We start from the raw sequence: 16,009 nt of genomic DNA on the forward strand, positions 1-16,009 counted from the left end.
GGACCTCTGAAACGTTGGTAAATTTTGACGAGACTACACAGCGCTACAACCCAGAAAACAGCCATCTTCAGGTATAAGGTGTTGGAAGGATAGTTTGTTTTGTGGGAAATTATTTTAAACTGAATATTAAGGTTATTAATTATCCTCACATGCCTTCTAAAGTTACTATGTTTCCACATCTCATTGTCTTGACCTCAAATGTGTACATTGTTAAGCCATTTGCTTACATCTGAGCAGCAAGAAACTGACTTTAGCTGGATGTGTTCAGATACGTGGTGCAAGGTGAACACATACCTCCAGGTGTAGCACATTGCTTTATCATAGATTGAAACTATATACAGAGCATTTGTAAATCATCTTTTTTGACGTAAATACGTCTATATTTTAGGGTCAGTGTCATTCGGCAAAAGTGTTACGAAAAAGTGTAACTTCATTGTTGTTACCTAGGAAACGAAAAAGTGTAACTTCATTGTTATGTTACCTTGGAAACATCATCTGTTTATCAAAAAATAAACAACAATGGTTACCTACATAGTTACCTTACATTACATTCTACCTCAGACCCATCTGAAGCCTTACTAATTCAAGTTAAATAAGCAATGTCTTAATCAAACTTTACTCAATTGTAAAGCATGTATAAAGGAAATATTTAGAAATAAGCCAATATATAAACTTCCTTTCCATATAGACGTATTTACGTCAAATTCTCCGGAACCGTGGTTCCACTGACAACTGTTATTCCATACTCTACCATGCAGCTGCCAAAACTGCAACCCTTCAAAGCTTAAAACCCACATAATTGTCTTTCCATAAGTGTGAAAGTCAACCTGCATGGCATGGTGAGAGTTACCCTTAGTACCTTTCCAGCATAATCCTAAAGGTGCGGCAGTTTTTCTGCATGTCATACATTGTCCATCCCACAAGTAACTGAGATAGTGGAGTGGGTAGGATGTTGTGCCAATTGGAAACCACATTCACAAGAATTTACACCATTATAGTTGTGCCCTATTTATGATATTGTGTGTACTGGATATTACCATTTTACACACACTAATAACACAAAATCATCAACATTGTGGCTGCAGACATGGACAGAAAAAGTGAATACTGTCTCAAGGTGCTGCATGCTATACAAAAGAGAGACAGCTTTATAAAGTGTGTAAAAAAGTGGATTATTTTATCAATTGACCACTTCCTGAAATCTGAAAGATAGTTCCCTTTGAATTCAGTACACTACTTCACTGCTTTTACACATTTCAAGTCAATGTAATTCAATAGATACATCTTGCTTCCATAAGATAGCATTTTTGTACATAAAATGGGAGTGAGACATCTGCAAGATGACAACTGAAATTTCATGTCATATTTGCTTGAATCTGTTTTCATTCATTCTGCTGTTATTTCCCTTTTCCAGGGTGGGTGCTCTATATGAATATTTTTATAAACAATCACTGATATGTTTGTAATTTATTTTTATCTGAGAACCAATTCATAAACAGGTTCTGGGATGAGGTGGTAGTGTTACAGTGCAAAACAATAAAATTCTAAACCTTTATGTTTTCACAGCACAGAGGTGAGACCTCTAATTGGTCAGGTTACATTTCTGATGCCAAGCTGTCCAAAGGAGAGTTTTTTGTGATAACCTGCATACCGCATATGGACTGCTGGACTTCACAGTGACTTGTAGGTAACTTTCACAATATTAGGAGGTTTACTGGAAATGAAGCAGTATCCATCCATAAGTGTAAGTCATGGGTATTCATATTAAATTTCTTCTTTGTATTTATAGTAACAATTTTTAGTTGTAAATACACAAGAAATATTATTTGACTTTCAGCATTTTGAGCTTCCCAAAGTACTCCTCTTGCAAAAAATTCTCACTGCTTATTTAAAACATTAGCAATAGTTGTAGGTTTGTGATAATCAGAACAGTACTGCTCAGATTTATAATAGGAGCTACAAGAATTGACTTTTCAGAAATGTTCATCTTTCCTGAGTTGACATAGCAAGTGTGATTCAAAATACAGCATACACGTTTAATACAATATATCTTGGCTTATAGTTAATACAACTGCAAGCATTAAAATTTGTTTTGAAAACAAATTTGTTGGCCCAAGTTCCAAGAATGGTTAAGTAATAACACTGTTAGGGCACAAAAGCAAGTAAACTAAATGTGTGAAGTGGCAAAGCAGAATAATCTAGCAGTGCACACAACATAATACCTGAAAACCCCCCATGTATTTTATCAACAAGAACGTTCTTGTGTGGGTACAAGGGTCACATCTCCACATGCTGTTATGTATACACAAGATGTAGGATATTGGCACTGTATGATACATCCATAAGGTCAGTCTCCTACATGAGGACATAAATCCAAGATAAAGAATGTTTACTAACATGCCAACTTATGCTTTTGGAAATGGCATTTTATAGTGTTACTAATACCTCAAGTTCATGTTATTTGACCTTCATATGCCTGTCCTGTAAATTATGAAAACTGATTTCTGAGGTGGAGGGCACCTATAAGATTCCAGTACTATTACAGGAATTCCACAGCTAAACACAAGATCCATATAGTGGCCGAGGGATTGATATACCTAACATGCACAGTATTTTGACTTCATCAGAGGCCAGGCAGCAGGATCTTTGGCACAAATTCAGTGCCCTATACCACCAGGATCATAATTTTTATAACAAAATTTCTCAATCCTTTATGCAGCAGCTATAATTAACATTTTTCCATACCCTCACATTACAAACCTCAAAACAGCCCTTTTGATATAATTCTGTGAATCACACATTTCATTCTATAGAGGGAATCTTTCAATGAGAACATATGAATGCACTCTGCTGCTGTAAATCTGCCAACAGCAGAAAGCGTTCAAATTTCAAGCTTGCAAATACAGAGCAATATAGCAGTGCCCACACAGACCCAATTTGCAGTTGTCTTACATAACTTTCAGCTAATTAACTGTAAACTTACAGATAAGAAAAATGAGGACTTTGAACTTCATCTCACTTAATACTTTCTAATTACCAGATACAACAGAAAGTCAGAATGAACTATTGTGTCATGTTTTTAATTTATGCAACATTTTATTACTTTCATTATATTTACTACATGATACAATTATCTGAATTCAATTTTATAAAAACTTACCAAATACACAAGACATAACAGCAAGGCATTTTTAATATGAACAAACCCAATTAAGCTAATGTTAATTACATGCTGTTTTCAGTTAAAGTGACTGGAGCAATTAATAAAACTCCTAAATTTAATATGGTCATAAAACTGAGATATACAATTTGAGATTTACAAGTAGAATACTCATCACAGAAGTAAAGAACACATTGTTTTGCAAGGAAAACAAAATTAATTAAAATATGAAAACTGATTTTACATTATTCACATATTTTGTATAACAGAATCAACAAACTGCACTTAGAACACAGATTCCACTCCCATTTATGATCGTGTAATAAATTAACCTAATTCAGAATCTCTCAGTCTACCTTAAAAGTTTACAAATCCCTGTCTTTGGTGTGTATTAGTGTCAAGGAAACAGGCCTGTAGGTGTGAGTTGTTGATGTGTAATGGTGCTGTTCTGCATTCAAGATGACTGTTCTTGGCCATTGGTGTCAGACTTCATAACTTCAGGCAAATCAGGGGGAGATGAAAAGGGTGTTAATTCTACAGGTTCAAACTCTCCATTTTCTAGCCTGTAACAACAGCAATCAAACAAGTATCACTAAAAGTATGGTACATCAAACTTGCAACATTGCCACAAGATAATCACTACTGTTCACTTTACAAAATTATCAGGCTGGCCATTGATGGCAAATTTGTTTCTCTTAGAGTTGGTTTGGCGCATGGATTACCAACATTACTGGAATTGTGTGCACAAACAATTTCTTCATACAAACATGCACACAAACAGTGCTATAACTTTTATCAACCTCTACACTGAGAAGGACTGATCCCAATGCTTGAATTCAAACTCATTCCAAATGAGGTAAGATGCATATATGGTGCTTGTGACAAGACTGAAAAGCTGCAATTGTTTTTACATGAGAATAACAAATCATGAATTGGTACTGAAAAACTCGGCTATTGACACTGTATTGTGCTGTAGCCCTGTCTTGGCTTCTTGTTGTGTTATACTTCATTTTCTGGACACATCAGTATATTATTATGTCATGTTGTTCATTCAGAAACAAATTCATTCTGTGGAAGTTTTTTAGAACCATTATTAAAAACCAACTTCAATTTTCACCAATATCATACAAACATTTTGCCACACTGCAGAAAGCCAAATTATCATTTCTGAAATGTATCAAACAACTGTCTAATTGTGCATAATACATTTTGAGCTGCATGCCTTACACATGTGTCAAAATGATATCAGCAAAAACTTACCCACTCATGCATGTTATTTAAATCTCCATGCTGACAATTTATCATACTGGCCTTAGTGAAGTCTTATAATTGCCAATAAAAATGTAGCTGGCCATACAGAAATGGTGTAAGAAGCCTTTTAATGCCAACACCTTCCTCTGTATTAAAAGTACTAAGCACAGAGAATGGGTACCTCATAGCAATGAATGTAATACAAAAGATAACTGACCTCTAAGCATCTCTAACAGACCTCTATAGTAGAAAAGGGATAAAGTACCCACCTAAATGTTAAGCCTATAGATCCAGGACACTGAGCTTTGGCAATACTTGACGTCAATCCATAGTGTAGTAAAGTTTTTTCATCTTCCATGGGTAGGTGATCCTTGAACAATTGCTGGTTCTTAGGAGAAACTTTAAGAATACCTGTGAATAGAAATAAATGTTAATCCACTGTAGGCCACTTTCCTTTCTACAGCAAGGTGTGTGGTATCTTTAGTCACACAGGTATCTATCCTAACGACTTTCAAACCAACTGATCAATTTTCATGAAAAACAGGCTATGATATTGCAGTTACCCACAGCAACAGATATTTGGAAAATCTAACTTTTCTGAAGAATGCACAAGTAAATCAAGACCAAATTAATAAACACAAGTTAAATGCTTTTATGAATATCATAACTGTACCTACACACTCTGAAAACAACATATTTTTAATGTTGTGACAATTTAAAAGATAGCAGCAGTGTGAAACTTATAATAGTCAGAATCTGTACATTTATAAAGTAGTCTCCTGGGAACGTTTATAAGCTCTCTTCAGGTGGTGTTAATGCCTTACATATGGATGCATATGAATAAGTTTTCATGTACCTGTATTGCTCAGCTTCAACAGACAAGAACAAAACTGGAAAAGATCACTTAATTTTTCTAAGACACCCATCACCATGCTACGTGGAAAAGCTTGGGGGATTTCAACCAAGGGAATGAGGGAAATTTACTGTTGTATAAACATACCATTGTACTCTAGGAAAGATGATCAGGAAACATTCCATTTAGAATATATGGAAAATCTGGAGCCATACTACTTGAATGGTAAATGGCTGTAACACAGCAGTTACAGTTTTCTTACATCCTTCTCAACAGCAATCAAACTAAGAAAGAAGGTTGGCATTTTAATGGAAACAGTGTTAGTGAGCATTACCACTTACCTTCTATAATTTTCTTCAGTTCAAGTATCGTTGTTGTCTCTTTTGCATCTGTGAAAATAGTGAGCTTTTTTCTCCTGATCATTAGGAAAACATCCTGCAATGTGACATCTCCATGACAGGTTAATGTTCATTTTCACTACCACAAAACCATTCAGATATCAAAGAATATAATATACTGTATATCCTCAATTTTAAAACACCATCAACTGCAAGATGCATCTTTAGTTTCTGTGAAAGATTTTCAGGAAGATGCTATACTGATTTTTAGGCATTATAAAATGTAAGACACTGATTTCAGAAATGTTAAAATGTGAAAAACATGCATCCTAAAATTGAGGAAATATAATTGATGTTCCAAATGGTAAATACTAACTCAGATGTTGCTGGGTGGGCCTTTAACAGTTGGTAATTATTCAGTTTAAGAAACTACATATTACAGAACCTTAAAGTTCATCACTGCATTCTCATTACCCGAATACTGCACATTATTCACTCCAGGCCAAGACAGTTTAAATTACATGTTTCACTGTTATCCCACAATTTATGCATAGGTCTTGAAGTGGTCTCTTTCTCAAAGATTTTCCAAGAAACATCTTGCATACTATGTGCTTTGCTTGTAGGCAAAACAAATTTAGCTGAAGTGTAGATGAAACTACTGTAGATAAAATAGTACATACATAAAACAGACACAGAAAGTGTTCCAACATACTGCCATCCCATCCATCATTCAAACAATGTTACATGTACAGTACAAATTGTGAAGCTCCTTGTGTATTTCCTGATAATGTTAGGAAGACTTAGGTATAAATATCCTCTCTCCCCACCACTAGATAGATGACATGATCATGGCAAAGTTTATCAGTGTTGACCACATTTATGTTAAATTACACAGGAAATGTCTGCTCCAAGAAGCACTTTATATTCAATGTAGGTTTAGTCAGTACAGAAGGAATGAATACTAAAACATGTATCTACACTTGCAAGAACAAGTGACAAACTCCCCTGACTTGCCAAATTTAAATACATCTAAGGTTAAAGAACCACTTGATAACACAAAGGGACAGGTTCTGGTAAGATATTTCAATGTAATGGAATAACATTTCTGCTCCAAAGAATTTTTTTTCAGTTGGTCCTTGCTAGGACTTCCCAAGTTCCTGAAGGAAAGCAATGAGTTATGTCTGCAGTGAAAACAGTATAACTCATCTGCACTCAGCCTTTACAATTACAGTCCCAATGTAACACTAGTTTTGTGTCCAGCTGCATTCCATCATGAAAGTTTGACAGTGATAAAAATGCATGGATGTGTCAGGATTTGAAAATAAATACAAAATAGTGGACATAAAGTAGTTAAATACCTTAAGGAACACAAGAGAAGTTTACAGGTTAAAATCTCCTCCATTCCTTTTCAATGTCAGGGGCAATATGTCGAATGGTTTTATTTATTGCAAAATTTTATTGTAAAAAGAAACAAGTCTGCAGTAAGAGAATACTATGTCAACAGCATTGTTCACCTGTCAATTTCAGTAATAAACTATAATTAATGAAACCCTACATATACCACTATCATTAACAGTGGTTTAGAACAAAATTTAAATTATATGGAAATACCTAATGATTTATCTACTTTAAGGATTATGTTACTACTGTGGCATGCTGCATTACTTCCAAAACATTTTACTGATCAATGAATAATTAGCACGAAGTGTTTCAAGGATGGTGATTTCTGGTTTTCAGGTGATCAATTTTAAGTGCAACAAACATTGTTCATGGCACATCTGCATAAGTACATGCTTTTATATAGAAAATCTTTTTTATAGAATACAACTTTAAATTCAGTCAGAGAGCACTGCTAGGCAATCTGAGGATGGATATATACAAAATTCAGAGGACAAAGAGACCACATACACGGCCCCAGCATTCATGTTCTTCCACTTCATTCTGCATTTCTCTTTTATAATGTTAAATTGAACTTTTCAAACGTTAATTCTGAGTGGAACATCATGCATGAAACTTTGATAAAAATATGCACAATCAAACAATTAACATGGAATAAAAATATGAAAATTCTATAAAGGGAAATCTTACACTACTCCAGACTATAGTAAGAATAAAACTAAACTTATGCAATTTTAATACGATTCTGATCATTTTCCAACATTTAATCCTCTCAAATTCAATTTTAGAAAACTTGTCATTCAGTCGTAGTCATAAGCTTCAAAATCCCACCAATCATGTGAATGCATATGAAAATTACTGGCCCGAATTAGAGCAAAGGATGTGCAAGTGAACATTATTATAATTTTCTTTCGAAACGTCAAACATTCACGGACAGTAAACAGCCTTACTCCGAGTGCATACATTTAATGCCTCTCAATAAATTACGCCGCCATTATTCTTTCACGACACTTCAGACAGCTGAGGTTACTACAGTAATCACAATAATTTATCAAAATTACTTCTATTTTAAAACACAGGAATAACTGCGCACTGCAATTTACGGCAAAAGCTTGCTTTCTCAGACTATTAAGTCCATCCTTTGTAACCTTGCATGGGGACCTTAAGGTAGATTACCTGTTCTTACAGTAACAGTTCCTTTAGAATATAAAGACTGTAACATGTGTAAACTGACGTACCATTCTGAGTAAATCGCTTATTCGTATCCTTCTTACGACACCACCGGTCCAACAGCAGAATTCCAAATGAAATCTGCTACAGACCAAACAACTCAATTTACCGAACCACACTAGAAACCGATGCGCTTTCTGATACTTTCATTATGTCCGTTGTGGTTTCTTCTAATTCATCTCTGGTGGTTACATTACGACGGCGTGTTCAATAGTGTAGGGTTGTGTATCTTCTCTAGAGACATAATTATATATAAGTATTAATGTAATTGAATTGCTCTATTGTAATCAAGGTTTGTTAGTTAAATTTATTCAATTGCAGAAAATGATACATTATGCACAAAAGTTATTTACAAATTATACTTTCTACACTCCTTAAAATTAGTACGATAAATTTAAGTTCTGCAAACGAAGGAAAGCGGTCTGAGCTTGGTAATAAATGGTCAGAGTGTTGTACCTGTGTTGTCAAATGTGTTTTGTTTCGTTGCAGTTAATGTCAGAAAATATACAAGGCAATGTATATTTCAAAACTACAAGAATATTATCAATTACGGAAAAATACGATAAAATTTGTAATAAAATCAGAGTATTCTGAATTCATTACTTATGTAGTTTTATTTGTATCGGCGATATTTGTTAATAAGGTAAACATAACCTACATGCGAATTACTATACGGTCTGAGCTGTCATATCATGACAGTCGTGAGTTTTGCGATCCGTAATTTACGCGTTTAGATCGGTCAGAAACATATGATTTGCTGGCACTAAAATTATTTTTGTAAAAATTCCTGTTTTGCTTTAAAAAGCTTTTATTATTTTCTATGAATGTACTTTACATAGTAACTGCTTTGTGCATAGAAGAATGAGAATTATATAACACATTGGTTGTACGACTTTCACAATATTATATTATTGTACTGCCCGAAATCATCATTACTTTTAAAATTTTGGGCATTTGCACTTTAAAATATATGTTTTGATGCTTAAGGTGGCATCCATGGAACATATAATTCATGATATGAAAGTCGACATTGAAAGATTGTTTCATCTCACTCCTACTCGAAAGAAGAATGTACTTCAATTGAAAATTTTTAAATACTACAAGTAAACAGATGTAATAAGTATGCTGTTTTGATATTTTATTGTATTATTTATATTCATACTATAACATGCTTCCATATACTTGACTTGTCCTAGGAAGGATCTATGGAATGTAAATCAATTCTGACCCTGATACCAAAGCTAATCTGATATAATCTAATGTAATTATACCTCTTGGATTCTCCTCCTAATTTCAGCTTACAGCTTGATTTGGCTATCTGCTTCTCTACAATGGCAGTCAGTATAAAACAGTTTTGGTATTGATTTTAAGGAAACATTTCCAAATAACTTAAGAATATATGAAGTAAGTTTCTGTGTTAATACAAAAAAATGTATAACTAAGTCCACACATTTACAGCAGATAAGTTACACAAAATAAATAGATGAAATATTATGAGTCATTTTTAAACATCACAAATTCATTAATAGGGTAAATGGAGTGTATATTTAAGCACCTTTTGAATGCTTCTTTAAATTTTAAAAATAAATTTGCATCTTGGATTATCACGTTTTTATTCTAAACAACACAACTTTTTGAAAACTGGATCTATCTTTGTCATCTGGTGTAAGGAAAGGGTCACCTATTCTGTTGGGTCTATTAGAAAGAGCTAACCTCAGTCACAGAGCTAACTAGTGATTGAGGTTAACTCTTTCTGATAGACCCAACAGAGTAAGTGCCCTCCCCCCCTCCTGACACCTGTGGACAAAAATCTCTTCTTGAGTAGTTTCTTTGAAGAATACCAGACAATGGACAAAGTCCAAAAAACTCAGTAATATAGATTTCAGTACACCATCACCAGAACCCATAGAACTGAAATTGCATCTTCTATCCCCACTTTATACAATTTAAACTCTCAGCAATTGTTAAAATGAAAGTATTTAATTCATCATCAACTTTTTCTGGATCTTTTACTTTTTTGTTGTTTATGAGAAGAGAGGGCATTTGTTCAGTTAAATGAATTTTTTCTTGTATGCCTTAATTCATTTTTGCAGTATGTGCTGTCAGTATTGAAGTTTACTTATCCTACAGTCTTCCAGGGTTGGCAGACTTTAGTTGGTGTTTTAATTTTGAAGTGTCTGACTATGAAAAAGCAGTTAGATGTAACTGTGCTGGATAAGACCACGGCGATAAATCTGCTGCCACACTGTTTATATTTTCTTGGAGCAATTGTTGCAGGATCCAAAGCATTAGCAACTCTTGTAAGTAAGTTGCAAATTGAATGGTTATGATCTAATGTGAGTATAATTCAAATATCTACTATGGTGTGCTTATCTAACCTGATTTAATTTAACCCGAAAGAAGCACTTGTGTTGGACTAAAAAATGTGCTGTGTATCATGGTGAGAGGTCACATCATAATTTGAAATGTAACCTTAATCTGAATTATACTTTTGTGTGTGAACTGTCATGTTTCATCTCTTCACTGCACTTTATATTTGTTTTCTTTGTAGCCAATACCTGTGTTTGTCTCGGTTTGTAATATCCCACCAGCCTGCATCTTCCTGTTGGACTGTTCAGCAAGTCTGCTTAACCCAGGGTTAGTCCAAGTGACAGCGGGTCTTGTTAGTCTAGGAGCAGCAGTGTCTGTAATTTTACTCGACGTCAGCTTACCAGTAAGTTAAATAACAAATGTGCTTAAAATAATATTAATGAGTCTTATGATTCTCTAAAGGTTTGTGATAGTGTTTGATTCATTAAGTAAACACTATGTTAGATATTGTCTATTATCCAGCTGGATGTGTAACATAAATAGAATTGTAACTACAGCAATTTCTTGGTCACCCCTGTGGCCTAGTGGTTAGCACACTAGCCTACTTTTTTTGAAGTCCACCATTCGATCTTGACCATTCTCACTGACAGTATGGAAAGAAAAACAAGTTTCTGTATGACAGCCAACTCCTGAAATATTATGTATATGAAATATAGTTCAGACAATGGACAGTGTCTAGTATAGTGTTTCTATAATAATGAGCCTTATTCATGGCAGTGGTTGCCCAAGAGTTAACCATGAATGTGACATTTAAAAAAAATACAATTTCGTGTTAGTTTACAGATTCTGGTTACTCATGGCTTCTGGCCCACATACTGTTCCTAACAGCACAAATACTGCATTCACGTATCACAAATCCTCGATATACTGAAGTAGACAAACTTTACTACAGTAACATTTTCAGGTAATTTTGTTATGTAGTCACTATTACAAGTAAAATTTGATGAACTTGTAGATGTTAGAATTTGTGCAATAACTCCATATTTTAGAAAATTATTATTTTCCTTGAAAGTTGTTTTTTAACCTTTCTTATATGGGAATAGGAGATTTAAATCCTCCTATTATGGGGCTGCTGGTCAGACTTTAAGTTCTGGGCTTAATTGTTTGGCAGTATACTGCATGCTGGTGCAATACGTAGACCAGCTGGATCATGTGTAAGCTGCAGACCACAGATGATGTGGGTTAATGAGAACTTCATTTCCTATAAATTTAAAGGCAGTTGGATGGTTGCTGATGAGATAAAACAAAAGTGGAAAGAAGTAGACATAGTATGCTTTATAATATGCTTCCTTTGAGATTTTAAGATATCTTCCATGAAGTTTGTTTATTGTTGATACATTTTACATTTTAAAGGTTGTTTGTATAGTGATTTTTAGTCCTAGTGCAGAGAATTTGTTATTTAGCATTTTTGTGAATAGAAATAAATTATTTCAGTTTTGTTTAGGATTATTTTGAAAATGGGGGACAGACATATCACACCCTTTTCTGACCATTGTGCCAATATTTATAATCATTTATATCTCTGAAAGTATTTGAGCTACATTTGTGAATAGACCCTCATTTTGTAGGGAATTTAATGTTTTACCTATTGGTAACTGCAAATTTTTATTGGCAACATCTGTTTTTTATTCTTCTTGCCTTTCAACCTGCATGAATCATTCATGAAGAGAGGTCTGCGTGCTGCATGTGTAATTGCCACTAAAACTGTTGATGTTGAGTGTCTAAGAAAATACTGTCATGGACACAGCAGTGAAGAAGAATACAAACAGAACTATGTGGAAACTTTTAGGAAATGAGTTGGAGAATGGAAGCTGAAGGATTGGAATAAATACTTCAGAAGTGTGCAAAACAGGAATGAATACCTTACAAAAACTTGCAGATGGTAAGGTACTGGGTACAGAACATTTACTGAAGCTGCTGAAGCAGATCTCCTTCAGAAGTTTTACAGAAAAGCCATAAGAAATAATGTACATGACCAAAAGATGATGATGGTGACAAAATGGTGCATTACATATTTTCATAAGTTGTTCATTTAACATTCTTGCCATGAGATTTATCCAAAAGGTACAGGCAGGCAAAGGTTCTCCAGAAGTTGGAAATACAATTTATCAAAATCTTAGGTTTGAATAATTTCCTGAGTATACTCTGTTTCCACATATGTGCATGACCAAATAAATCAGAAGATTAAGAATGGCTTTCATATTTTTACTTTACAGTGTTCTCTGTTAAAGACACTTCATTTAGTGGTGTCTGTTGAAACCTAATAGTGCAAATCTTTTTTAGTGTGATAATTCTTGCGCCATCTAGCTTCTACCTGGAGGAAGCTTTCTCTGTACTCCATTTCCAGCATCGGCGTCAGATTCGTTTCTACTTGGGATGCCTTCTCAGTGGTGTATTGGTAGTTTTGTTGCAATTGTGGTCAGCAAAACTTCGCTCTAATCAGCGGTTCCAACGTTCACAAGCCTTAGCAAAACTTCTTGCCTGTCTTGTGGCAGTGCCATTGTTTAGTCCTGAACTTTCAGTTCCTCTTTGGGGATTTGTTGCTGCAAATTTAATTTCAAGTGTATTGTTTTCATCAGATTATGAGTCACTTGAGAAACGTGATGAGTGGTTGGATGTGTAAAAGTGTGTTGATTGTTTGGTGGAGTAATGAGTTCCATCTTTTACTACAGTACAGTATATTGTGATGCATATTCAAAACTAAGGTTTTGATATTGATAGTTGAACTTGTTATGTTTCTTGTTTATTGCTGATTTTCTGTCAGACAGAATGAAGAACTTGGAATTTATTTGTTCAATTTCTTCATCATTGAAGGACTCTTCACTGTGTGATTAATTTGTATAACTGTACTCTTTATGAGTGATACATGAGAACATTTTATCAGTGGATTGTGTTCATGTACTTTTATAAGTATATTTTTATTTTATAATTGACGCCATGTGAACCTTTTTTCCTGTTACACTGGGTGAACTGTGTAGTATTTTGCTTCCACAATTAGAAAAGCAAGTAGATGAATTGGTAAAATATCTTCGGCTTTGGGGAAAGGGTAGTCAGGTTTTTGATATTAATGTTGTACAGGATTATCATTAATTATTTACTGTTAAATATTTGTTTTGTATTACAAAAAATTGTTTTTGATATTAATTGAAAGAGTTAAAAATTGTTCTCCAGGTTGGCAAATGATTGTAGTTTAATAAGACTCAGTGTCAGATGCTTCTAACATTGTTCCAGATCTGTAATTACGTGTGTTCAGTGCAAACAGAGATTTCATATTATAACAAGTAATACCTAAATCAGTGAAGTGTGTGGATGTAATACCAGGATTTAATTCCCCACTGGGACAGAATTTTTCTTTGCCGTCGCTAAGAAAGTGTGGAGTTTTACCTCCATGCCCCTATGTGCATGGCTTTGTGCTGCTTAAGCACAGGGACAGCTTAACCTTAAGAAGTTTCTTGCCAGACTCAGTACTGTTCCATAAGGAACACATTTTTATGTACTTTTTTTTCACATTTATTATTTTATAGTGCAGAATATTTTATACACACATCATTATAAAATGATAGTGAAAATAAAAAGAGGGTTTGCTAATCTGTTTTATCGCATATTGTATGCAGTTACTCATGTCCCTGTTTTTTAACCAGACATGGTTGCCACTTCTTCTACAGATTTGTGAGGTCACAGCTCTAAAAACCCAGCCCAGTGGCCAATTTTACTGGCATGTTTTACAAATTCTCCTTAATCCCTTAATGCCCTTTAAAACAGGTTGTGGCCACTTCCATATCCTTTCCATTTTAACCTGCTATCTGATGCTGTGCAATATGTGCAGTTGAGGAAGTGCCATGAAGTATCCTTACTGATAGCATCCATGATTGAAACAATCTTGAAGGTTGATATAATTTTTAGGTTCTGTCTCTGGAACCATATTAGCTAGCTGGTAATGCCTGTACATTTTGTTCTGTTACAGTGATAGCTAGGTGTTGTATTAATGGTGAATATAGGCATTAATTAGCTGGCCAACAAAATCTGGCTGGAGTTGGCTATAGACACTGATTGATCCTGCTGTATGTGTATCCCTGTATATGGAGTACATGAAAGTAATAAAGCTTTGTTTTTATTTTTTAAAGTGTTAACCAGGCAAACAGAGTTAACACGAACACTCCTACCCTGAGGCTACATATTTAAGCATAACATTTATAATTTGATCTTGTTTCATTTGTTAATGAAAATATCTGATGGCCAAGCTTTAATTTCATGTGCAATGAGGTCCTCAGACTACACAAATAGTTCAGTGTGAAGTATTCTGTCATGGAGTCTACTAGCCACTTGTTTAACCACCACCTACCACAGGGGGTAGAAGCAAGTGGTGACTGCAGCTCGTTATTGTATACATCAGGGGTCGTCAACCTTTTTATACCTATCGCCCACTTTTGTATCTTTGTTGGTGGTAAAAATGTCCTTACTGCCCACCGGTGCCGCATGAAAGAGGTACAGCTCGAAGACTGAGTGATGGCCGCCCTCGTTATGCGCACTAAACTCGTGCCTTAGGCTACGGAGCTCATTCGTTGCTCCCTCGTCCACGAGTATACTTCTAGAAGTGTCCGGTGAATTATTATCTATATTCAAAGTTTAGAAATGGAATTCAAAAGTAAATTGCAAAAGCATATTTTAAAAAGTCAAACTCGCGAAGTTGTTAGCAATGTATTCGATATATGGAGGAAGAACCAAATTTGTAACAACGGACAAAAACCCACAACCGCCCACCATGAAAGCTTGAATAGCCCACTAGTGGGCAGTAGGGACCAGGTTGACGACCCCTGGTATACACTGTTTAGTGCTGCATTCTGATGGCCATTCCATTAACTTTATTTTCTTCATAAAATAATTATGGGAAACTAGATGCGACTCTGGCGGTAGTTTCATCAAACACTTAATGCATTTCAATTATTATGGTCAGTTCGGAATGCACTCTGAAGATGGTTTCATTAACTACTGACACATTTCAGTCGTGAGCAGTTTGGTGTACACTGTCAGACGTCAGATAAACTATAGAATATTATTAAGTGCTGCAGGCGCTTTAGTGCGCACTCTGTAATTTGAATCGTAACGGGAATCGTCTGTAGGCTATTGTCACATTTCGTTACTTGGTTCGTCACAAGTGCATACTCCAGCTTTATATTACTATTTTATATTTGCCTTGAAATCTTTTGTAACTTTTTCAAACATAAACTACACATTCTATTATGAGAAACTAAATCCACTTTAGAGTTATATTATCGATTACATACAGGTGTAAATGTATAATGTTGGAACTGTTAACAGTTTTAATACTTGTAAAACTCATAAGAAATATTCAAGAAGAGACTTACTTCTTAAAACGTAGTGTTGAAAATTAGGATCAATGAACAAATT

The 16,009-nt window shown here is 34.7% G+C and overlaps 2 protein-coding genes across 4 annotated transcripts; one reads left to right on the plus strand and one right to left on the minus strand.

Annotated features, from left to right (window-relative positions):
- Positions 1-3,059: 3,059 nt before the first annotated feature.
- On the minus strand, positions 3,060-8,396 carry EloB (transcription elongation factor elongin B). 2 transcript variants are annotated; one of them, XM_022072646.2, is made up of 4 exons: positions 8,239-8,396; positions 5,606-5,699; positions 4,681-4,822; positions 3,060-3,723 (listed from the first exon to the last, which is right to left on the minus strand). In XM_022072646.2, the coding sequence occupies exons 1-4, from the start codon at positions 8,239-8,241 to the stop codon at positions 3,615-3,617; spliced, it is 348 nt and encodes a 115-aa protein (XP_021928338.1). In that variant the 5' UTR covers positions 8,242-8,396; the 3' UTR covers positions 3,060-3,614. The 2 variants fall into 2 exon arrangements, with proteins under 2 accessions (XP_021928338.1, XP_021928337.1); XM_022072645.2 differs by lacking the exon at positions 8,239-8,396 and adding an exon at positions 6,283-6,327.
- LOC110833977 (UDP-N-acetylglucosamine transporter SLC35D4 homolog) lies at positions 3,843-14,188 on the plus strand. 2 transcript variants are annotated; one of them, XM_022072640.2, is made up of 5 exons: positions 3,843-4,016; positions 10,324-10,530; positions 10,782-10,943; positions 11,377-11,504; positions 12,884-14,188. In XM_022072640.2, the coding sequence occupies exons 1-5, from the start codon at positions 3,987-3,989 to the stop codon at positions 13,221-13,223; spliced, it is 867 nt and encodes a 288-aa protein (XP_021928332.2). In that variant the 5' UTR covers positions 3,843-3,986; the 3' UTR covers positions 13,224-14,188. The 2 variants fall into 2 exon arrangements, with proteins under 2 accessions (XP_021928332.2, XP_021928330.2); XM_022072638.2 differs by lacking the exon at positions 3,843-4,016 and adding an exon at positions 8,637-8,873.
- The last annotated feature ends 1,821 nt before the right edge of the window (positions 14,189-16,009 follow it).

Source organism: Zootermopsis nevadensis, unplaced genomic scaffold (genome assembly GCF_977971745.1).
Source record: "Zootermopsis nevadensis isolate Lab colony 2312 unplaced genomic scaffold, Znev_1.0 Znev_ptg000017l, whole genome shotgun sequence".
Lineage (NCBI taxonomy): Eukaryota > Metazoa > Arthropoda > Insecta > Blattodea > Termopsidae > Zootermopsis > Zootermopsis nevadensis.